We start from the raw sequence: 23,635 nt of genomic DNA, 5'->3' as shown, positions 1-23,635 counted from the left end.
GGAGGCGGGGGGGGGGGCGCTTATTGGGCCACAGGGCGTGGCTAACCTCGTGAGGTCACCAAGCGCTGGATAAACGGGTGCAGAGCGAGCGCAGGTGGCACAGCCTTCGTTCCCGGAGTCGCCTCAAGAGCCCAGACATGAAGCTCTTCTTCCCCCCCCTGCTGTCCCTTGGGGCCCTTGGTGAGTGCGGGTACCAGGAGGCACGCCCCTCCGGGTGGGCGTCCGGGTCCCCTGGCCTCTCAGTGTGGGCATCCCGGTCCTGCGCACCTCCAGGTTGGCACCAGCGCCAGCAGTGGGGGAGGACCCCGGGAGTGGGCCGGCTCCCGCCCACTCGCCTGGGGAGGGGCCCCAGCAGGGCTCCGCGAAGCAGGTGGGGTCTTTTCCCTAGAGCTGGCAGAGCTCCCTGAAGGGTCTTCCGGATCCCTGTCCCATTTTGTCCTACCCATAGTACTGTTACATGCGTATACATGGGGGGACAATGAGACTCAGAGAGGGTGAGTGACTTGTCCAAGACACACAGGAGACTGGAGATAGGATCCCAGCTCCTGCAAGGACTGTGTAACTTGGGCAAGAGAGAGTCTTTCTGAAGCTTAGTTTCATTTAAAAATGGTGCAATCCTCTTCCCACACAGCTGTGAGGAGGGGGCAGGGGCCACCTGCTCTGTGGTAGGCAAAGGTGTACACAAGCCTCCCACTGCAAAAGGTCAGGGGTGGTGCCACAGATCCTGCTGATGGGACCCTTCTGCCAGAGGGTGTGGGAGAAGTGATTGGTTTCTGGTTTTTAATGTGCCAGGACTAGAAGGGGACTAAATAGAAGGGACTAAACAATCGTTAGTTCTGTACCCAAGTATCTGAAATAATTTCTGGGGTGCTCCGAGGACACTCACCTATGATGGACATTGGTTATGTAAATGTGAGGGCAGGGCTTCCTGCAGTGGAGGGGGAGGGTCCAGGGCAGCAGCGGTAAGGGCTCGAGGGCGTCAGCACCTAGGCAGTGTGTGTGCATGGGGCTCAGAGTGAAAGCCCAGGTGTCACCCCCTCCCCCCAGCGGCAGCCCAGTGCAGCCTCCTCCTGTCCTAGGGCATCTACTCTGGGCTGGGAGCTTCCTGGATGAAAAGGGGTGGCTAAAGGATAGCAATGAGCTTATGCCCCCAAACCTGTCCCTGTCTTTTCTGGTCCCCTTCTCCAAATTCCTTCCCATGGGTATTGGTTATTTCTCTCTTCTCTAAGGCAGGATTGGCCTAGCCAGGACCAACTTCCCTTCTGCTCCCTGACACGTGGCCTGCTGGGCCCACAGCACAGGGTCAGGGCCACCTGGGAGAGGCCCAAGGGGTAGGAAGCCTTGCTTTCCTAGAGGTGGTTACGGGCGGTGGTCTGGATTCTGGCTCCGAGTTGCACCACTGGGTTCCATTTTCACTTGAATCTTTTGTTGTCTTGGCCCCCACGGAGGTCTGCAGTTTAAATCCTGCAGTCCATGGGATGGTGGCCAATGTCCCAAAGTGTCACGGAATCCCTTGTCTTACCCAGTGGAAGGAGTGGCAGCTGCCCTTAGGGGATTTCTGAGACAGGGGCACTACATGTCTGCACAGAAGGAATCTGAGGATTTGTACTTTCAGGAAGATTCCCTCGAGGCTCAGGTGGGCAGCATCTGAGTGGCTGAGACAGATCAGGAGAAGGGCTAGGGATACAGGAGAGGCCAGGCCCAGACCTGCTTCAGGGAGCATTTTGTCTTGAGAGGGACACATAGCTTCAGAGCTGGCTGGTGGGAGCTGTGGAGGGGAGCTGTTCACAGAATGCTGTGTTCTGTACCCAGCCCTGGTGTTTGGGGGGGCTGGGGACTGTGGATCTCAGAAAACCTCTCAGTGATGCTTTAGTTTCTTGGTTCATCCCCTCCCAGGGGAGCAAACGAGCTCTTCCCCAGGTTCCCATCCCTGCCCCTGCTCACACCCTCCCCCCAGCTGGAGACATGGTCTTCGTTTTGCTCTCTCCCTTCAGGTCCCACGTATTCCTCAGCTAACTTTTGACACCAACTCCTTATTTCTGCCCTGTTCTCCATTCTCGATGCCTTTTTGCCTGCTTCCCAGGTTTCAGTCCACCTGTCCCTGCCCTCCCAATGAGTCACTGCTCCACTGCTTCCCAATAAGACCTTCTTGGGCCATCATTGGAGGCTCTCCATGATCTGACCCCAAACACTTTACCAGCCCCATCTCCATGGCAGCCCGTCTCTAACCCAGTTAGCCTAAATAGGCAGGGGGTTTGGTGTCTGACTGCCTAGGTTCAAATCCTAGATCCTAACTTATTAGTTGTGAAACCTGGGGCAAGCCACATAACTAGTTCAAGCCACAGTTTCATCACCTGGAAAATGCGGATATCGGCAAAACTCACAATAAAGAGGGGCTGGGAGGGTTGAAGGAGACAGAACACATGAAGGGCTGAGTAAAGACCTGTGTAGGATGTGCTTGCAACTGTCGTTGTGCACGTGGCCCATTGTTCCCACCTGTTGGAATGCCCGATCCCCCATTATTGGCTGAGGTCATGGGGACATCACTTCTGGCTTGGTATCTGTTCTCTTCTAGAGCATTCATCATACTTAGCGTCCTCTTTTTGGGCTTTTGCGTCTCCAGATGGTAGGTGAGAGCTGGTGCTGTCTGCATATCACTCAATGCTGTGTATACAGAGGGCATCCAGGAAATGCTATTGGGTCACAAATGGCTGAATCTGATAAGGCTAATTCTCACTTCAGGACAGTTCCAGGAAGGTTTCCAAGGATAGATTACACCCCCAGAGATTTCCCTGGGATGATGGCTGGTGGAGGAAGGGTGTGGCAGCCACACCCTTGGCGGGTGTCTCAATACCCTGGTGGGTCTGACTGTGCAGGGGACGGCTCATGAATAGGAGGTGGCAGAGGACTGAATGGTCCACCCCAAAGCACATCCTAAAGGGGAGGTGGCTTTTGCAACCAAGAGTTTTTTTTGTGTTTTTTTTTTTTTGGTAACGGCTTTACTGAGGTATATTTTATATATCATAAAATTCACCTATTTAAATTGTACAATTTAACGATTTTTAGTAACTTTACCAAGTGGTGCAACCATCATGGTAAATCAGTTTTAGAACATTTCCATCCCCCCATAAGAGTCCTCTCTCTGATACAGTGTTGAATGGTGATAACTCAGGCAAACTGACCCAAACTGACAACACCTACTGCAGCTACTGACAAGGGGTGTGGTGTATTTTCCTTTGTTCCTTTGGCATCCTCTGGGAGATGCTCGTAGCCACAACAATCTAGAGAGACCCAGATTCCAGGTGGGACATTGCCACTGCTGAGCAGCCATCACTCAGTGTCCTCAAGAGTCAGATTCCACACCAGAAACACAGGAGTATTAATCCCTTCCCTGCCTGCCTCCCAGGTTCCAGGGGGAGAAAGCAGGTGGAAGAACTCCATAAACTGATGGAAGGCAGCATCATTGTTTTTTTTCTGGGAATAGGAAGTATGTCAGTCATAGGAGGGCAAAGAATCCAGAGAGACAATCCAGATTGTCTCCTCTAATTTGTTGAGAATGACAGCCCTCTGGCCAGCAGGGTGTTGTCATTAGGCTAGCAAGACACCTCCATTTGAGGAGAGTGGCCTGACTTAGCCACAGAGTGGAGAGGGAAGGGGAGGATAACTCCATGAGAGGGTGAGGCAGTCTCTTCCATGGGCAGTGGTGGAGCCCTCACTCCTCGGCCTCTTTCTCCCAGGACTGTGTCTGGCTTTCCCTAAGAAAAATGTTCGATGGTGCACCATATCACAACCAGAGTGGTTAAAATGCCGGCAATGGAAATGCAGCATGACAAGACTGGGTACTCCCTCTGTCACCTGTGTGAGGAGCACCTCTCGCTTTGAATGTATCCAGGCCATTGCAGTAAGTCCATGCCATAGGTTGGGTGGGACCAGACTGAAAGGGACAGGATCCGAGTGCAATAGCATATGTGCTCTCCCTGCTCTCCCTCTGTTCTTCCTGGACACCTGTAAGCTGGGAGCTGTCCTCTCTCACAGGACACAATGCTATTGTGAAAGCAGAAATTAACATTCTGAAGCGGAGAACCACGTGTAGGGAAACTGGGCTTGCCACAGAAATTGTGAATAAGCAAAAAATTGGAAAGCACCAGAGTGAATATGCAACAGCTCTGACGAGTGACTGCTATTTACACTCTATAAAGAACTAAGTCAATTGTAAGAAACGTAGGATCATATAAGAAGAACAATATGAGGAGATGGAGTTCATAATGAATAAAAATACTTATGAAAATGTTCCCCTTAATAATCAAGAGAAATACAAATCTAAGCAATTTGTTAGCACTTGCATTTCCTAAAGAATAACCCTTAATAAGATGAAAACCTGTCCCACTGGTGATTCTATAGTGAAATTGACCCTCATAGTGAGTGGCGTTCCAAATTAGAAAGGAATCAGCTGGAGAGCAGAATGGCAATGACAGCCAAGGCCTTGAAGATAAAATGCCTATTGTCTGGGTGATCCCACCCTCAGATGCCTATCCGAAGGCAACAGGTCATCAGAAGGAAAAACAAGCTATGAGGACAAAGCTGTCCATAAAAGTACAGTTTTAACAGCAAAGAGTTAGAAGGAACCCAAGTGGTGAACATTGGAGGGAATTTTTAAAATTTAGCTTAATAAATTATGGAACAGCCACATTTATAATAAAATATCATGCAGTCAATAAAATCAATAAAGGCACTACAGAAGTAAGAAAATGTAGTCAGTTTTAGATGAATAAAACAGTCCGCAAAATATTATCTATACCAGGTTGCAAATATGAGAAATAGGTAAGCATATGAGGAGTAATATGCCAAAGAGAATGAACATGGTTTATTATTATGATAAGTATAAGATATATTAAGAGTTAAAATTTCTATTCAATAAACAAGAACTTAAATAAATATAGAGCAAAAACAGGGGAGAAAGCATCTAGAACAACTTTTAATATAAATGACCGCGAAGGTTGCGATCCTCGGAGAGATCTAAGCCACGTGAAAAAGCGGCCGCCTGCCAGCCTCAGGAGTTAAAGCAGTTCCGCTGGGGCTCATTACCCAAAAAGAGGGGCCTTGGGCTTGTGCCACCTCTCATGGCACCTGCGAGGACATGACTGAAATCTGACCCTTTGGAAGATCCTTCCAGCCATGGAGACTTCTGACCTTCTGAAGTTCACTTGCGTGGCTTACGGCAGGTTTTCTCCTGAAGCCGGTCTGGCCTCTGCTTTCAGGCAAAAAAGGCAGATGCTGTGACCCTGGATGGTGGTTTGGTGTTTGAGGCAGGCCTGGACCCCTACAAACTGCGGCCGGTAGCGGCGGAGGTCTATGGGACGGAAAAGCGTGAGTTGTCCCTGGGGACCCAGAAGTTGGGGTGGCCTGGGCCCTGGGCTCCGTGGAGTCAGAGTGGATAAGCCACAGAGGTGGTGTCTCGGGCAGCATCACACTTACAGGGAACGGAGTCCCTGGGCTCTTTGGGCCGGTTGCTGACCCACCGGGGAAACAGAGCAGGCTCTGGGCTGCGGTGACCAAATGAAACGGCAGCACACATTCCCCTTCCCGCTGGGGGCTTGGTCAGGGTAAGCCCTCCGGTCCAGGCTAAGAGCTGTCGATTCTTTCTGCCCTTTTGCAGAGCCCCAAACCCAGTATTATGCCGTGGCTGTAGTGAAGAAGAGCAGCAACTTTCAGCTGAACCAGCTACAAGGCCGGAAGTCCTGCCACACGGGCTTTGGCAGGTCCGCCGGGTGGAACATCCCTATGGGGATACTTCGCCCGTTCTTGAACTGGACAGGGCCACCTGAGCCCCTCCAGAAAGGTAAGATGGCTGGGGGAGGGCAGTTGGGGGGTGATCTCAGGCTGGGGTCTCTACTCCAGTGGCACATACACAAGCCACTTTGGGATGGCCCAGGTGAACATGTGGGATGACTCCAAGGCAGGGGTGAAGTTAACTGATGTGAAACCTGCAGGGGCAGGGTCTACCCGTATCAGCAGCCCTGGGAGGTGGCAGCTGAGTCTGTTCTCAGCCAAAGTACATCTCTCTGAGCTGCTAGCTTTGCAAAGGCTGACAGGCAGGGGTGGAGAGAGCGCACACTGGGGGTTGCCACTGGCTGTGGCCCGGTGGGCTCACGCTCTGGTTCATTTCTCTCTGTTCAACAGCTGTGGCCAAATTCTTCTCTGCCAGCTGTGTTCCCTGCGTGGATGGAAAAGAGTACCCCAACCTCTGTCAACTGTGCACAGGGACAGGGGGAAATAAATGTGCCTGCTCCTCCCAGGAACCATATTTTGGCTATTCTGGTGCCTTCAAGTGAGTGAGAGTGTCCTCTTCTCCCCAGTGGCCCACATGTCCTCCGGCTAGGAAGCGCTTTCTCTGGTCCCAAATAGAGCTCAGTCAGCTAGTGGGGACCATCGAGGGGGTCCAGTCCTACTGCTGTGCAGACAGAGAAACTGAGTCTGAAGAGGGTGCCCAGTGCACCTTCCCAGTGCACTTTCCCCTCTAGCTCCCCAGGCCCAACATGTGCCCTCTTACCTCTGCACCAGCCCCATGAGCAGCCACCTGGCCAGCGGCCCCTTCTGTCCCCCCAGAGAACCCTGAATCGGGCTTTGTCCCTCTGTTGTCCTGCGTTCCTCCTGCTGACTCTGTCCCCTCCATAACCACAGAGGGACTGAAGGAGTCTTGTCATGAGAAGACCAGTCCCAGGCTCCTGGCCAGGCAGGACAGCCTGGCCTGTCCCGGGGCCAGGAGGTGGTGGGCTCCGCCTGACTGACTGGCCCCATCCCCTCTCTGCAAACCCCCCACCCAACTGATGCTGCTCCTGTTCCCCCATCTGCCTCTCGGACTCAGGCATTTTGCGCAGGGAGGCCTCCTTGCTTCTCCGCTGGCCAGGGCACAACTGCCAAGTAGTCCTGGGAGAAAAAAGCTACATGGCCAAGGACACTACTTTTACCCTCTGGTGTAGAGGCTTCGAAACTCTTCTACATAGAAGGACAAAGTTTGGCCCTCTCAGCCCTTAAAGCAGAAAGCAGCGGTCTCTGGCCAGCACCTGAGCCCTTCTTCCTCAGAATTCACCTGGAGGTGACCCCTGAAGCCTTCCCAGTGGGGATGCCCCAAAGACTGAGGGCCCTGCCCTCCACAGATCAGGAGCCCACAGAAGACAAGCCCCAGGACCCTGTTCCACAGGGAGGCACGAGGAAGAAGTCGGGGAGGGCCGCTCTGTGCTGACCCTTCTGGTGCTTTCTCATCCCACAGGTGTCTGCAAGACGGGGCTGGAGATGTGGCTTTCGTCAAAGACAGTACAGTGTTTGGTAAGAGGAGGAAGAGCCACGGGTACTGCCTCCTTTCCTTTTCTTTCCTTATTTTATTTCATTTCATTTTATCATAATTCCAAGTAGTGAGCTAATTTGACTCCTCACTTCCTGGCACACAATCATCAAGGTTCCCTACAGAGCATAGCTCTTGTTTTATGTTATTTCATATTTTAAACGATCAGTTTTCTTCAAATCTCCCATGCCCGCTGTCTTTCTCTTCCCCCTCAAAGACGCCCATGCCAACGTATTTGACACGTGTCCTCCGAGATATATGTGGTCTTGCAAAATGTGTAGTGCTGGTTTGTGTTTCTGGATTCTAAGCTCACAGAAGCTTTACTGATCATTATCGATCGTGATGTGATCAAGGTTTTCAACTCAGCATTTTGCTTTGGAGATTTATCCGTGTCGTTGTACTTGTCTGGTTCAGTGGTTCTAACAGATGAGAAATGCTCCATGGAAAGCACACATCACTTTTTTTTTTTTTTTTTTTTTTTTTTGGCTGCATTGGGTCTTCGTTGATGCGTGTGGGCATTCTCTAGTTGTAGCAAGTGAGAGCTACTCTTCGTTGCGGTGCCCGGGCTTCTCATTGTGGTGGCTTCTCTTGTTGTGGAGCACGGGCTCTATGCGCGTGGGCTTCGGTAGTTGCAGTGTGCGGACTGAGTGGTTGTGGCTTGCGGGCTGTAGAGCGCAGGCTCAGTAGTTGCTGCAACTAAGCCCACGGGCTTCGTTGCTCCACGGCATGTGGGATCTTGCCGGACCAGGGATCAAACCCGTGTCCCCTGCACTGGCAAGCGGGTTCTTACCCACTGCACCACCAGGGAAGTCCGCACACATCACATTTTCTTATCTATGGTTGTAAAGCAATAGATATGTCATTGTTGGTTTATTTTGCATTTCTCTGACGTCTAGTGAGTTTGATCATCTCAATATATTTGCTAGTAGTTTGGGCTTCTCTTTCTTCTTTTATCATCTTTGACTATTTTCCTCTTGATTTTCATGTCGTTTCTTCATGATTTTGATTCAAGGCTAGGCATTCCTTCTCTCTAGATATCCAGCCATTGTTGGTTCTAGACTTTAGGAAAGTCTTTTTTCAGTCAAAAAATCTGTCAGTAGCACCTTTGTTGAACAGAAGCCCTTGATATTGATAAGGTCAAATTGGTCACTTTTGCCCTGCTGGTGTGTGTTTTGGGGACTTTTAAAGATGCCCTCTTCCCTCCAAATCATAAAGATTTTCTACAATAAGATTTATAGACTCCCCTCCCTAACACACACTTGTTTGTTCATACGTACTCTACCTAGGAAATCAGGTATGGATTTAGCTTCAGCATTTTCCCCCTTTAGAGTGAGACCGTTTTCCTTACAGTAACGACTGTAAAAAATTCCACCCTTTTCCTACTGATATGTGGAGCCTCCTATACATCAAGCTTGTTTATAATCATGGATCAGTTTCTGAGCTATTTTGTTTCATTGGTCTATTTGTATTTTTCTGCTTTTATTACTCTGGCTTGTAGTGGTTCTTAATAGCTTGTGGGGGTCTGGGGAGAGAGAGCGTGCACGCAAGCGCCTTCCCCCAACACTTTGCTATTTATTTTCTAACTAAAATTTTAGAATTATTTTGTTGAATTTCTAAAAACATCATACTTTAAGTAGAATTGTATTGAATTTAAATTGATTCATGAAAAATTGACATAATTATGTCGAACTGTCCAATCCCTGATCATGATAAATCTCTCCCTTTTGATCACACCTCTTTTTATGTCCCTTAACAGAACTTATAGAACTTAACATTTTTCTCTTGGTCTCCTGCATTGTTTGTTTTTGTTTTATTTTGGCTGCGCAGCATGGCTTGCGGGATCTCAGTTCTCCAACCAGGGATTGAACCCAGGCCACGGCAGTGAAAGCACCGAATCCTAACCCCTAGTCCCCCAGGGAACTCCTTCCTGCATTGTTTAATGAGGCTAATTACCAGCTATTTAATGGTTTTGGTTGCTATTATAGTATCATATTCTGTATTAGTTTCTGTTTTATTATTGCTAATGAGAGTAACACTTGATTTTTGTAGAGTTGCCTTGCTGGACTCTCTTGTTAGTTTTATTAGTTTTTTCTTGGTTTCATTGGCTTTTCTATGTAGGTGAGTACCTCATCTTTAAAAAATTAGAGTTTGTCTTTTTCCCAGTGTTTATATCTCTTATTTCTTTAGTAAATTGTGAAATCCAGGGCGTCTGTTATTGTGTTGGCAACGTGACAGCTGACATCTTTGCCTTGTTCCTGACTTTGAAGTGACTGTTTAAATTTTCTTCTTTTAGTATGATTTTGCTGTAGATATTTTGATAAGTGGCATTTATCAAGTTTAATACCTTTGCCAAGTGCTCTATGTTACTAGTTTTCCAAAACTAAAAAAAAAAAGCACATATAGATGTTGAACATATAAATGCTTTTTCTGCACCCATTAGGATTAAGATGATCTCATGGTTTTCCTTTAACCCATTCTTGTCATGAATTACTTTAGCTTCTTTGACATTCAGCCATTCTTTTGTGAATGGAATAAACTGGTAAACCTTAATCCTGATCTATTAGTTTTAAAATACTCTATTATATTGAGTTTGCTAATTATTTTAGATTTTTGTGTTTATGTTCATAAGTAAAATAGGTCTGTAATTATTCCCTCCTGTACTTCTTTCTCTGATTTTGAGATCAAGATTATACTAAGCTCATAAAACAACTTGGGTCAGTTTCCGTCACTTTATGTATTCTGAAGCAATTTACATGGGATCTAGATTAACAGTTCCAAATTGGGATGAACTCACTCATAAAAATCATCTTTTCTCTCCTTTGATACACCCAAGTGTTGAGAAGTGGCTCAACTGTATTTCTTGCTTTAAAATTTTCCTTGTTTTTATTCTTGCTAGAGATGTGGGTAAGGCAGAAGCCCCTGGCTGGCCCCCTGGGCTTGTCTCCATCATGTGACCCTTTTCTAGGTAGAGTTGCCATGGAAACAGATGGGTCTGGTTCAGCCTCCTTGGCTTGCCAGGCAGGAGTTGCAGCACCCCCAGGGCCTGTATGATCCAATCGGAGGAACATGGGCTTGCCCCTAAGGCTTTTTGGGCACTGTCTTTACCTTTCTGGATATTCTGGAGCGATCCACTGCCTTTCTGACCCCCAGTTTTGTCAACTGTGTAAGATGTCTCCTCCAACTCAAATTCTATGGGGGAAGGGGGACTACAGCTCATGGCTACTGCCTGGGGTTGCCTCATCTGGGCTCCCCTCCACCTCCCTCTTTCCCTAGAGAACCTGCCAGAGAAGGCTGACAGGGACCAGTATGAGCTGCTCTGCCCAGACAATACTCGGAAGCCAGTGGATGCATTCAAGGAGTGCCACCTAGCCCAGATCCCTTCTCATGCTGTTGTGGCCCGAAGTGTGGATGGCAAGGAGGACTTGATCTGGAAGCTTCTCCACAAGGCACAGGTATCCCCACCCAGAGTACCCCTAACCTGCTTGGATTTGGTGGTGGGGAGGTTTCCTTCCTTCCTTCCCTAACTTCCCGCCACTGTAGAAGTCCTCTGTAGCCTCACTGCACAGATGCAGTGGCTTGCCTGTCTCTAGGCCATACTCCACACAGCAGGAACAATGAAGCCCCTTCTAGCATTACGGACTGGAGGTGTCTCATGGGCTGGAGTAGAAGCAGGGGGAGGACAATGCAATATTCTCAGGACTCTAAGGTGCTTGGAACCCAGCAGCTTTTTAAAGATGAAGCCATAACTGAGCTATGTCACAGGGGTGGCTTGAGTCCATGGGAGGAAGTCAACCAAGGTTCCTCCTCTCAGAATCATCCCTAAATTCCAGATATTCTCTTTCAACATCGTGTTTTTGTTTCCTGTTTACCACTGACATCATAATTCTCTTTTCCCTTAATTAGGAGAAGTTTGGAAAAAGCGCTCCACAGGGGTTCCAGCTCTTTGGCTCTCCTCCTGAGCAGAAGGACCTGCTGTTCAAAGACTCTGCCCTTGGGTTTTTGAGGATCCCCTCAAAGATAGACTCTGGGCTGTACCTGGGCTTCCGCTACCTCACCGCGTTGCAGGGCCTGAGGAGAAGTGAGTGAGGACCAGGCAGGCCCCAACGGCAGGCTGGTGTGGGTGGGGAGCCATGGGTGAGGCCTTCGGGGACCACCTCACCCCCAGCCCATGGCCCTGCTCTGTAGTGGTCACTTGGCCATCTCCCAGCCACTGGAGGTCTTCACCATGGTAGGTCTGATGTGAGTGGGAGCATCTTCTGTGGACCAAGTCAGGTGAAAAGTGTCTCCAAAGGAATGTGTCGCCTCCTGCTAATACTGCCACAGGTCCCTGTGTGCGTCAGGCTCCCCAGCCCTGACGGAACAGTCAGTTTGCCTCCCAGGAAGTGAGAAGTATGAACGTGAACCAAGAGAGCCAGGGCCCCTCCTGGGATAAATCCAGAGTCCTGGTGGGACACGGCCCAGTGCCTGGGCCCTGAACTTGGCTGGGCTACCACATTGGGCCAGCTCAGCCATGGCTCCTTCTCCACTGGAGGCTTCAGATGGAGTTTGGGTGAACTGGGAAGCTGCGCTGTTGTCAGTGGTGGTGACTGCCTGCCTTAGGGGGAAGTCAGGACAGGGCTCAAGGTCCCCTAGGCCATCTCTTGGGGCTGCCACTGTTTCTGTGTCCTGGAGCTTTTATCCCGTAGGACAGAGATATTAGGCAATATCTCGGTATCTCTTTCATTACACTAAAGCTTGAAGGGTGGGTTAGAAGCCGGGGAAGCCTCCAAAGGAACAGAAATGAGACACAAGGAGGGCTATGCCTCAAGAAGGGTCTGGGGAGCTGAGAGTGGAGGGGGGAGGGGAGCACGTGGAGGGGAAGAGGCGCAGGTGTCTGATTCCACTCTTCCCTGGAGGAAGTAGCTCCCGCCCAGCGAGCGTCGGGGCAGGAAGGGCGCTCTGAGTGGAGCCCGCGCTCCAGGGAGGTCGGCGGGCCTGGGTGTCCCTCGCTGGGCTCAGGGCACCTGCCGACCGTCTCATCCCCGGGCAGCTGCAGCGGAGGTGGAGGCGCGGCGCGCGCGGGTCGTGTGGTGCGCGGTGGGACCCGAGGAGCAGCGCAAGTGCCAGCAGTGGAGCCTCCAGAGCAGCCAGAGCGTGGCCTGCGCCACGGCCTCCACCACCGAGGACTGCATCGCCCTGGTGCTGGTAGGTGGCCAGCGGCGGGCCTGCGGGCGGTGCGGGCAGGGCAGCGCTCCTAGGAGACCGAGGTCACAGGCATCCGGTCTGAAGGGAGGCGGACCTTGGAGGCGCTACGGCCCCGGGGGCGGGGTCTACTCGCTCCTGCGCAGTGTGGGAACAGGCACAGCTTTCCGTCTGCAATCTGTTTACTGTGGGCTTTCCAATCTGATTTTAAGAACAAGTTGCGATGAATGCAGGTAATTTGGAAAATATAGAAAGATGTGATGTAAAAACAAACAAAACACTGGGACCTCACACAGAGATACCACAGTTAGAGTTTTACTAACTTCCCACTCCAGGATTTCTCGGTTCATCTCAGTTTAGGCTCGGAGCAGTACTGGGTCGTTCCAGTTATGTAGTTTTGAGTCCTTTTCACTTAACAGTGTATCATGGCCATTTTCCCACGTGACATATTCTTTGAAAACACTTTAAAAAGTGATTTCAGGATATCTTTTATATGGTGTGGCACAGTTTAGTCATGACCCTATTCTTTGTCTCCTTATTTTGTTGTTAACAATAACGCTGTGCTGTGTAGCCTTGAATAGAAATCTTTATCCACATCTCCTATTAGCTTTAATAATGTTGTAAAAAAATTAATACTTAGTCAAAGAGGGAGTTTTACAATCTTGATGAATCCATGTTCCAATTCTGGAGCGTGGGCTCGTTCATTCTGATGGTGAGTGAATTTGTTTCTGCTCACTTGTTGAATAGCTTCTGTGTAGCACTTTGAGTGTATCGCTAATGAGCAGAGACTAGACAAGACCAGCTGTTCCCATCTGTCTCCTCAGTGAGGGAGGCTGGTCCAGGAGGGCATCCAACGGTGCTCCAAGTGCAGAAAGGGATTTTGTTCAGAGGACCGGGCTACCGGTACCCGGTCTTTCCAATGGAAGGGACAGCATGAAAGGCATGTAGGGCTGGTAGAGAATTAATAGTGCACATGGCCTTTCCTTGGGGTGCTCAGTTCAACCCTTGCTGCTTTACTGGGGCACCTGACAGCCATTCTCTCAGAGCTGTAAAGACAGGCGGGACAGGAAACAGCTTCACTGTGGTGCTGGAGATATGCTTTGTCTTGGCAGAAAGGAGAAGCTGATGCCCTGAGCTTAGATGGAGGATATGTCTACACTGCGGGCAAGTGTGGTTTGGTGCCTGTCCTGGCAGAGAACCAAAGTAAGTGGAGAAGAGTCCTCTCTGGTTTATTCCCTCAGGGCTTCAGGGGTGGGGTAGAGAGGAGTAACCCCACTCGGTGGGTCCAAGTGGAGACATTAAAATGGACAGGTATGTTCAAACAGGAGAATCAGGGGAAAGAATAGATGAAAGGGGCTGTGTTACCCACACAGCCTATTGTAGTGAGAACTGACAAAGCCCAGATTGGTTTCCTCATCTTAATTTTTAAAAAGATTTTAGTAAAGTATAATATATATGCAGAAAAGTGCACACAAGTGTACAACTCAAGGACATTTCACAAAGTGGTACATCCCCAAGCGCTAGGGCCCAGTGCAAGACACAGCAGGTTCCACAATTCTCCTTGTGTCCTCCTGTCACCAGCCCCCTTACTCCAGCAAGGGTAATGACTCCTGACTTCAAATGGCACAGATCAGTTCTGCCTGTTTTTGAACTCTATGTAAAAGGAGTTGCACAGCATGTGCTTTTAAAAATGTCTTTTGCTCAGCATTATACCTCGTTTTGTAGTATTCTATTGTGTGACTCCACTGCAGTTATTTATTCTACTGTGGATGAGCATTTGGGTAATTTCCAGTTGGCTGCTGTGGGTAGCGTTGCTATGAACATCTGTGTCCGGGTCGTTTGGTAAGCACATATATGCATTTCTGCTGCATGGAACTGCTGTGACAGTCTCTTTGGACTTGATTCTGCAAAGACAAATACCTTCTGATTTCACTCCTATGTGGAATATTAAAAAAATAAGTGAACAAATCAAACCAAATCAAACAAAAACAAACACACAGATTCAGGGAATAGAGTAGTGGATACCAGAGGGAAAGGGGGAGTGGGGGGAGAGGGAAATGGGTAAAGGGCGTCAGCTGTAGGTGATGGATGGAAACTAAACTTTTGGTAGGTATATAGAAGTCAAAATATAATGCTGTATGCATGAAACTTACATAATGTTATAAACCAATTAAAAATACTTTTCCAATAAAACAACACCTACAGATTCACATTATCCATCACGTGAAACGGGAGTGATGCGACTTTTTCCCAAGGAGAAGCCAGTTACTGAGTCTGAAAGCATGGATCTCCCCATGCTGAAGGGACATAAGGAATGCTACTTTATCCTTAGCCTCTCCAGAGGGAACTAGAGGAGGTCAGGCAGGTGAGACAAGGTGCCCCTGACCTCCAACGGGCGAGGATTAGGTAGGAGTACTTTGGTTGCAAATGACACAATCCCATTGCCAACTGGCTTAAACAAAAAAGATAGTTGATTGGTTTATGTGGTGATTGAACTGTCCAGACATTAGTTTCAGCAGTTCCACCCCTGGGTACATCCCCAGATGTGTATGAAGATGTCAGTGACAACACTGGAAGCAGTGAACTTAGGAGCCCTAACTCAGCTCAATGAGTTACAGACAGTTAGGCGGTTTGAACTTAAAAACGCAATATTGGGACAAATACCATATGATATCACTTATATGTGGAATCTAAAATATGGCACAAATAAACCTATCTACAAAACAGACTCACAGACATAGAGATCAAACGTGTGGTTGCCAAGGGGGAGAGGGAGAAGGAGAGGGATGGACAGGGAGTTTGGGGTTGGTAGATGCAAACTATTACATTTAGAATGGATAAACAACAAGGCCCTACTGTATAGCACAGGGAACTATATCCAGTCTCCTGGGATAAATGATAATGGAAAAGAATATAAAAAGAATGTAGGTATGTGTATAACTGAGTCACTTTGCTGTACAGCAGAGACTGGCACAACATTGTAAATCATCTATACTTCAATTAGGGAATTCCCTGGCGGCCCAGTGGGGTTAGGACTCAGTGCTTTCACTGTCGGGGCCCAGGTTCGATCCCTGGTCGGGGAACTAAGATCCTGCAAGGCACATGGCACAGCAAAAAAAAAAAAAAAAAAAAAGAGCTTAAAAACACAGTATTGGGTTGAAAATAAAAAAAGGAGGAAACTTAGTGAAGTCTATAATACAATGCCATTTATTTATATTAAAAACACATATACACAAAACCCTGCCAGTATATGATCTTTGATATGTGTGTACCTTTGAAAAATATATGAAAACAATAAAACGTGTTTAATGACGTTTTGCTTGTCTTTATTCTTTCAGAATCCTCCAAAATCAACGGCTCAGATTGTGTGCACAGACCAAGGGAAGGTGAGTTGGAATCGATCACTTTCAGAGTCAAGGGTAAGTTTTTGTATCTGGAGGAGGAGGTGGTGGGAACTTAAAAAAAACCTCACAGAGATGCAGCCATAGAAGCTGTAAGTTCTTTTGCAGATGCAAATCATTCAGAGATGAGTAACTATAATTATGTTTCTATGGATCTTCATACATGGCAGAGAAATATCAGAGTTCCTCGTTTTGTCCTGACCACGGGGAAGGTGGGGTGTTACACCCCCATCTCATATGGATGCAGAAACAGTGTCCCGGATCTCACTCACAGCCATTGAGAATACTGTGGCAGATCCTGGCCTGGAACCAAGTCCCTTGTGCTAAATCCCTTGCCCTGTGCACCAGCCCACCTGCCTGCCAGAGCTGGTGCTTCCTCAGCTTCGGCAGAGCTCTGCAGTTGCCGGCAGCGGAGTCTGCCAGGTGCGTGCTCTCAGGAGGAGGACTGCACCCCATTGACCCTCTGTCAGCACAGGGAAGTCCTTGGGGACACACCCCCTGCATCCACACAGCACTTATTCGGCGACCATCATTGCTCTGGCCTGATGCAGTTGGTATATTGCATGTTGCAGTTGGTGATTTCTGCACTCTTGGGGTCATGCTTCTTGGTCAGTGTTTGTGGCTTTAGTAGCCCACATCTAAAATAGAATGAATTGCCAGTTTATAACTCAGCAACAGTATATGGCTGGTCAAGGACAGTCCCCAGCTATCACTTCAAGGATCAGCTTACTATTTCATTTCATAACCCAGATCAATCTCATCTTAACATAGAGCAGCAGCTTAAATTTTGTTGGTCTATCAGACAGTGGCCAGTCATCTGGGGGAATCATTGCCTGGTGATGCTTCTTGACCTTTGTTGGCTTGGGTTGCACACAGCTGCAGTAGAGTCCATGGACCGGGCCCTGGGAGGCTAAGACTTGCTCTTCTCTCGTCCAAGGGTATCTTGCCGTGGCAGTTGTCAAGAAGGCAAATGATGAGCTCACGTGGAATTCCCTGAGAGGCAAGAAGTCCTGCCACACTGCCGTGGACAGGACTGCAGGCTGGAACATCCCCATGGGCCTGATCGCCAGCCAGACAGGCTCCTGCAAATTTGGTAGGAGTCCCGAGGGAGTCGTGGGTCGGCCATCCTGAGGGGCAGGCTGGGGTCCTCTGTAGAACTCAGGGAGGGGAGGTGTGGGGACTTGCAGGCTGACCGTGGCTTACAGGCCTTTTCTGGTGTAAGCAGGATCCCCCTGCGGCTGCTTTCTGCAGCTTCTCCACACAGCACTTCCCATACCCCCTCCACCCCACACGAAGGCGCAAATCTGGAGGATCAGTCTGTTTCTCTGCACCCTAAGAATGGATGCAGGTCCTGAGAAGTACAAAAGTCATTTTTTGCTTCCTGGAGCTCCGGATCTAAATTACTCCCAGGCACTGGCTTCTCAATTTGGGAAAAGCCGTCTGCCTTCCTCTTGAAAGGTGACTTCTGTTACTAAACAGAACTGACTTCTTACTCCACGCTGTAGAGGAAACTGAGTAAGACCTCCAGGCTATTGGCTCAGCCTGCCCTCCCGGCCGTAGCTCACACACCACACGTGAGCCACGCCCTACCTGCCGTGGGCGTGGAGCTGTGTGCCACGTTCTTGTCGTGGCCCACCTCCCAGGCAGGCGTCTGCTCAAGTGGGGCCCTGCTGCATTTCGAATGGGTCTGTGATCCCGGCTTGGTGGGCTCTCGTGTGCCTTTGTTCCTCACTAGCAGTGCACACTGGTGTCGCTCTCTGTGACCCCATGGCAGCCTCCAGGTTGTGGGCAAGCTGCCAGGACCACAGTGGGACACTCCCAGCCCTAGCCCGAGCTTGGCACGTGGCGTGGCTCTTCCAGTGGCAGGGGCTGCATGAGTCGGATAATGGGTGCTACTTGCTCTTTGGGGCAGGGCTTTCTTGTCACCTTTATTTCCTCCTCACACACCACACGTGAGCCACGCCCTACCTGCCGTGGGCGTGGAGCTGTGTGCCACGTTCTTGTCGTGGCCCACCTCCCAGGCAGGCGTCTGCTCAAGTGGGGCCCTGCTGCATTTCGAATGGGTCTGTGATCCCGGCTTGGTGGGCTCTCGTGTGCCTTTGTTCCTCACTAGCAGTGCACACTGGTGTCGCTCTCTGTGACCCCATGGCAGCCTCCAGGTTGTGGGCAAGCTGCCAGGACCACAGTGGGACACTCCCAGCCCTAGCCCGAGCTTGGCACGTGGCGTGGCTCTTCCAGTGGCAGGGGCTGCATGAGTCGGATAATGGGTGCTACTTGCTCTTTGGGGCAGGGCTTTCTTGTCACCTTTATTTCCTCTCTCTTTAATCCGTATTAATCCATGTTAACTCCTTAATGTGGGTTAAATCACATGGTGGGTTGGTTCATATTAGGTTCAGCTGCAAGGACAGAAAACCCCCAGTAGAAGTGAATAGAAGTTTGTTTCTCTCCCACGTGAGTGAAGTCCAGAGGTGGGTTGTCCAGAGCTGGCAGGACGACCACATGGTGTCAGGGGCCCAGGTTTCAAACATCTGGCTATTCTGAAACATATGTGGCTTCCGTGCTCAAGGTTGCTCATGGCCCATGTCACATCTGGGGGTCCAGTCCCCACTTCTGCATTCCATGTGCAGAATGAAGGAAGGGAAGGAGAAGGGGCAAAACACATGTGCCAACTGTCTTTTAAGGATGTCAGGACACTGGCACCCAACACTCCTGCTCATATTTCACTGGCGATACTTAGCCATGTAGCTTACTAGCCACAGAGTAAGCTTTGTCTCTGTTCTAAGGGACGAGGTGCCCAGGTAAAAAGCAGGGTTCTTATTACTGAGGAAAAGGGGAAATCAGATCCTGGAGTGGACGTTTTGCAGTTTCTGCTGAAATGGCCATCAGGTTCATCAGGTCGAGTGCCCAGCTCGAGGCTGTGATGATGGGACCCTTTGTACAATTACACACTCTCTTCCCCATCGCCCATCAGGTTTCCTGTCTCAAGTACCTACAGTCTCAAGTTTTTCTGAACCTTGGTGGGGCCCAGGTTGGTGGTAACATGTTACTGTGTGTTATAATGACTGTGTTCTATCTGCCTTGGTCAATATGATGAATGGAAACCAAGCCACATCACCTGTTAGGTAAAGACCGCTTAGCTTGACTCAGGTAAGAGCTGACTCCCCGTGCTTCTTCTCTGCAGATGAATTCTTTAGTCAAAGCTGTGCCCCTGGGGCTGACCCGAGATCCAGTCTCTGTGCACTGTGTGTCGGTGACGACCAGAACATGGACAAGTGTGTGCCCAACAGTAAGGAGAGGTACTATGGCTACACCGGGGCTTTCAGGTGAGTGCTGTGGGCAGGCTTCACCAGGACGGGGCCTTGTTCCCCATCCTCCGGCATCTTGGCACTGCATTTCTAAGGGGCCCAACGTGGCCCATCACAGCAGAGCCAAGGGGCAGCCTGAGGATCAGCTGATGGGCGGGCTGGGGAGGGCTCCTCCCATCGCACCCACCACCCCAAGAGTGGGGAGTGGCCCCGGGGCTGGCTGACCTCAGCTCTGCTGGTCTCCCCCTTGTGGCCTGGAGCCAAGGTCAACCTCAGTGGGCCTCAATGTCCTCAGCCTCAGCATCAAATGGGGAGAGGTTGTGGTATCAGTCCTTTCTGCAATTCAGTTTATGGGGAAGAATTCTCTTTCTCACAGGCACTACCCTCTACCCCTACCTAGGTCATTGTTATGTTTCACGTTTTACTTTTCTCTTTGATTTTGGCCTTAGAAATGGCAAAATAGCCCAGTGTTATTCTCCACTGGTGAAAAATAAACCAAAAAATAAGTTTTCAGAATTCACCAATTATAAACACTTAGTAAATCACAGTATCTTTCCACAGTCTTCATTTTATAATCCAGATGTTACTTCTCAGTGGTACAATTAGGAGTTTGAAGGGCAGAGTTCTCCCCCATCCGTTTTTCTGTATTCGCCAAGAATATATTTCACCACCAGGTGGCGTCATGTATCTGAGAATGACTGCCCAAACTGGTCTTTGAATTTTTTAATATAAATTCAGTAGCCTTCTCTCCAGTGATGGGATGATCTAAAAGTAGCTTTTGCTATACTCTGAGTGAGTTATAAAAAAAAATTTCGTGAATGTACAAAAATATCTTTAAGGGGCTAAAGTTTTGCACATGTAAGAGTTGTGATGTGATTCTACTCAGAAATATTGAATAGACAACATGTCTGATAAAAAACCATGTGGTTTTCTTTTTCAAACCTATGGTAAGGTATTATTTCACTGGAAACACCTACACTTTAGTATTCCTATTTATACTAGAAGGAAATGCTTTGTCTTTTGCTCAAATCGAAAGCTGGAATCAGAACCATATTTATCTCTGTTTCTAACTAACATCCGTGTATATTGCTGGTTCTTGATTTTTAAATGTCAGCTATTTTCTGCTGACTTTCCATTATGAAAGAAGAAGATCTAGCCTCTCATACTGCTCCTGTGCTTCTTCCACCCATAACCACAAACTTCACCTCCTTTTAGTATCCAACAAGAGTATGACATATTTAGTGCTTACTTTATTATGAATATGTAAATATTAGTCTCATATTAAATATGTGATATAATAAGATTATATTTCCCTTATTGAACAGAGTTTTTGTTTACTCTGGAGTTGATAGGTGTCTTTTTAAAGTTTGCTTAATTTTCTGTACTTCTTTTAAAAAATCACTCATTCATCCTCAAACCTTCTACTAGTAGCATAAATGTAGCAGTCCATGCACAAACAGACTGGATGCTGTCCCAGAGTCATCATTCACCTGGGAATGTCGCACCTGAAGCTCTCCACCCTCCTCCCCAGTCTGGGTTGGTCCTCTCGAGGCCCCCTACATATCTGTGGTCTGGGGATTCCCCTTAAGCATCATTCTGGGATTTTTCATTGTCTTACTTCCTCTTAAATGACCAGTTTCCTGGATCCCACATCTTTAGTTTTCTTGGTTTTGTTGCAACAGAACACATGTTCTTGAGAAAGGGTGAGTAGGAGTTCCGTTTTTTGAGTATTTACATGTCTTAAAACATCTTTAGTCTACCCTTGAAGTGATTTATAGTTCGGCTGGATAACTAAGTGCAGGCTGGAAAACAATTTCCCTAGGAATTTTGACAGGATTTCCATATCTGGGAAATGGGAGCATTAACTGTTTTGACCAACTGTCCCACTAAAAACAAGCAAAAACGTTGGGTTAAGTACACGCGCGCGCACACACACACACACGTGCGCACACACACCCGTGTTCTTAAGAGCATTGAATAACTGACAAAGTAACAAGGGATTATTAGAGTAAAATCTAAGGGGAATAGGAATTCAGAGACCTAGGTGGAGACACTTTGTCCTGAGGGTAGCTATTCTGACAAACTTGAATCAGAGGTTACATGCACCTTTAAGGTAGGAGTAAACCAGAAGTAACTTCCGCCCCACTCCCAGGGGGCTTCAGGTTGCCTGGATGCTGAGGAACACTGGGAAGAAAATACATGCCATCCCTGGAAAATTGAAACCATGGGCCAGCTCTTGCATGGATTTGCAGCTCCAACTTGTGTCTCCTAGGATGGTCCAGAAATTCTCAACTCACAATTTTTAAAAAAGTGGTCCCAGACTAGCAGTCCCTTTAGGAATCTGCCTGGAAGACAGCATCTTCAGTTTAAGCCTCAAAGACTGCTCAGAAATATTCTATCAGTAACAATGAGCAGGACACAGTAAAAAGTAATTATAACAATGTGAAACAAACACACAGGGGAAAAGTTGCCAGAAGCAAAAAACAGCAGAATAAACAGGTTAGTATTTTTAAAAAGGAATAAATAGAACTTCTAGAAAGGAAAAAAATGACAGCAATTGAAGTTTGCTATATAATCGACCAGTTTAACAGATTAAACATAGCTAAAAAGAGAGGTAGAGATGCGGAAAATATGTGAAAAAAATTATGCAGAATGTAACATAGAAAGACAGAAAATCGAGCAAATTCAGAAATTTAAAAGCATTAATCCATTGTCTTCTAAAGCTAGAGTTTCTGTTGAGAAATCTGATACCATTTTTCGATCCCTGATTCTTTGTATATGACGTTTTTTCTTCTTGAAAAGAATTTTTTTGAGTTTTCAACAATTTATTTTTGGCTTCCTAATTCTGAGAGAGAAGCTTTAGAAGGTTCATGAGGTGTCTTAGACAAACAGGTCTACACAAAGAATATTTTGTGAAGAGTAAATAAATCAGACACATATGTTTTATATTTCTCTCCAAATTTACAGAGATTTAACTATGAATGAAAAATACTCTTTAGGAAAAATTGAGTTTTATGTTTCATCCAATGTAAAATGCTTTGAAACCTATTTTTGTGAAAAGTTTTTGATTTAAAGAAATAAAATAAAAAATAGTTCTAAAAATTATTTTTAAATCTCCCTCCAGTGTTCTGAAACTTCACAATGGTATTTCTTTAGTGGGTCTTCTTTTAATTCATCGATTGGGCATATATATTTACACTGCATGTATATAGGCTCTATCTAGTCCTGTTTTTCTCAGCTACTTTCAGTGGTGCCTAGTACTTCTAATTGTTGAGTCTTTCTGGAGTTCTGCTGTGCACATCAGCTTTCTCCTGGGCGCCCCCCACTTCCAACTTATGTCACAGCTTTCTTTGCTCTTTTGCGTCAATTACTGCTCACCCATTTGATCTCTACTTCCAAACGTTGTCATTATTATCTTCTCTCTTTCCCTCTTGCCTTCCTCTGGCTCATAGATTTATGGCTTTTAAAAAAATCTCATTCATGTCATTTTATTGGAATTTTAGAAGGAGGGAAGGTACCCATATATCTTCAATCTACCATTTTAAACTCTAAGTTCCTAGAAATATTTGTCTTTATCTTTTCTATGTTTACTTCCACGTTTCAGTTTTTGGAATGTGTATTATGAATATTTATGAAAATTCTAATAGTTTTTCTTTGTTGGCAATTTTTTTTTTTTTTTTGGCCGTGCTGGGTCTTCGTTGCTGCGCATGGGCTTTCTCTAGTTGTGGCAGGCGGGTCTACTCTTCGTTGGGGTACACGGGCTTCTCATTGCCGTGGCTTCTCTTGCTGTGGAGGACGGGCTTTAGGCACGCAGGCTCAGTAGTTGTGGCTCACAGGCTTAGTTGCTCGGCGGCACGTGGGATCTTCCCGGATCAGGGCTCAAACCCATGTCCCCTGCATTGGCAGGCAGATTCTGAACCACTGCGCCACCAGGGAAGTCCCTCTGGCAATGTTTTTATTCTCTGAAACATTTTAGGTGCCTGGCTGAGGACGCTGGGGATGTTGCATTTGTGAAAGATGTCACTGTCTTGGAGAATACTAATGGTAGGTAAAGATGTTTCCCTTTCCCCTTCAAAGAAGAATCTTTGCCATCACGACGCAGATTACTATTCAGATTTGCAATTGGGAAATATTATAACCTTTTCCAGACTTGGATCAAATTAATTCTAAAATACTTTACCTCAGTATGCAACATGGTAACATCTATAGGTGTCACATTGATTTTGAAACCAAATTTCCTCTCTCCCTCTCTCTCTCTCTCTCTCTCTCTCTCTTTTCCAGACTTGGATCAAATTAATTCTAAAATACTTTACCTCAGTATGCAACATGGTAACATCTATAGGTGTCACATTGATTTTGAAACCAAATTTCCTCTCTCCCTCTCTCTCTCTCTCTCTCTCTCTCTC

The 23,635-nt window shown here is 47.6% G+C and overlaps 1 protein-coding gene across 4 annotated transcripts in view; it reads left to right on the top strand.

The window, feature by feature from the left end:
* Positions 1-123: 123 nt before the first annotated feature.
* LTF (lactotransferrin) overlaps positions 124-23,635 on the top strand; it is a 30,997-nt gene continuing 7,485 nt past the window's right edge. For 2 of the 4 annotated variants that reach the window (XM_028478946.1, XM_007126093.2), the window contains exons 1-14: positions 124-180; positions 3,738-3,901; positions 5,259-5,367; positions 5,657-5,839; positions 6,181-6,328; positions 7,271-7,326; positions 10,616-10,794; positions 11,246-11,420; positions 12,372-12,526; positions 13,636-13,726; positions 15,862-15,909; positions 16,862-17,017; positions 19,106-19,247; positions 23,206-23,273. In XM_028478946.1, the coding sequence (XP_028334747.1) occupies positions 138-180; positions 3,738-3,901; positions 5,259-5,367; positions 5,657-5,839; positions 6,181-6,328; positions 7,271-7,326; positions 10,616-10,794; positions 11,246-11,420; positions 12,372-12,526; positions 13,636-13,726; positions 15,862-15,909; positions 16,862-17,017; positions 19,106-19,247; positions 23,206-23,273 (1,717 nt within the window). In that variant the 5' untranslated portion in view covers positions 124-137. The remainder of the gene's footprint in view (positions 181-3,737; positions 3,902-5,258; positions 5,368-5,656; positions 5,840-6,180; positions 6,329-7,270; positions 7,327-10,615; positions 10,795-11,245; positions 11,421-12,371; positions 12,527-13,635; positions 13,727-15,861; positions 15,910-16,861; positions 17,018-19,105; positions 19,248-23,205; positions 23,274-23,635) is intronic. The other 2 variants (XM_028478945.1, XM_028478947.2) reach the window with 2 other exon arrangements.

Source organism: Physeter macrocephalus, chromosome 18 (assembly GCF_002837175.3).
Source record: "Physeter macrocephalus isolate SW-GA chromosome 18, ASM283717v5, whole genome shotgun sequence".
NCBI lineage: Eukaryota > Metazoa > Chordata > Mammalia > Artiodactyla > Physeteridae > Physeter > Physeter macrocephalus.
The sequence above is the reverse complement of the archived record's forward strand: the minus strand, read 5'-3'. Positions and strand labels throughout refer to the sequence as shown.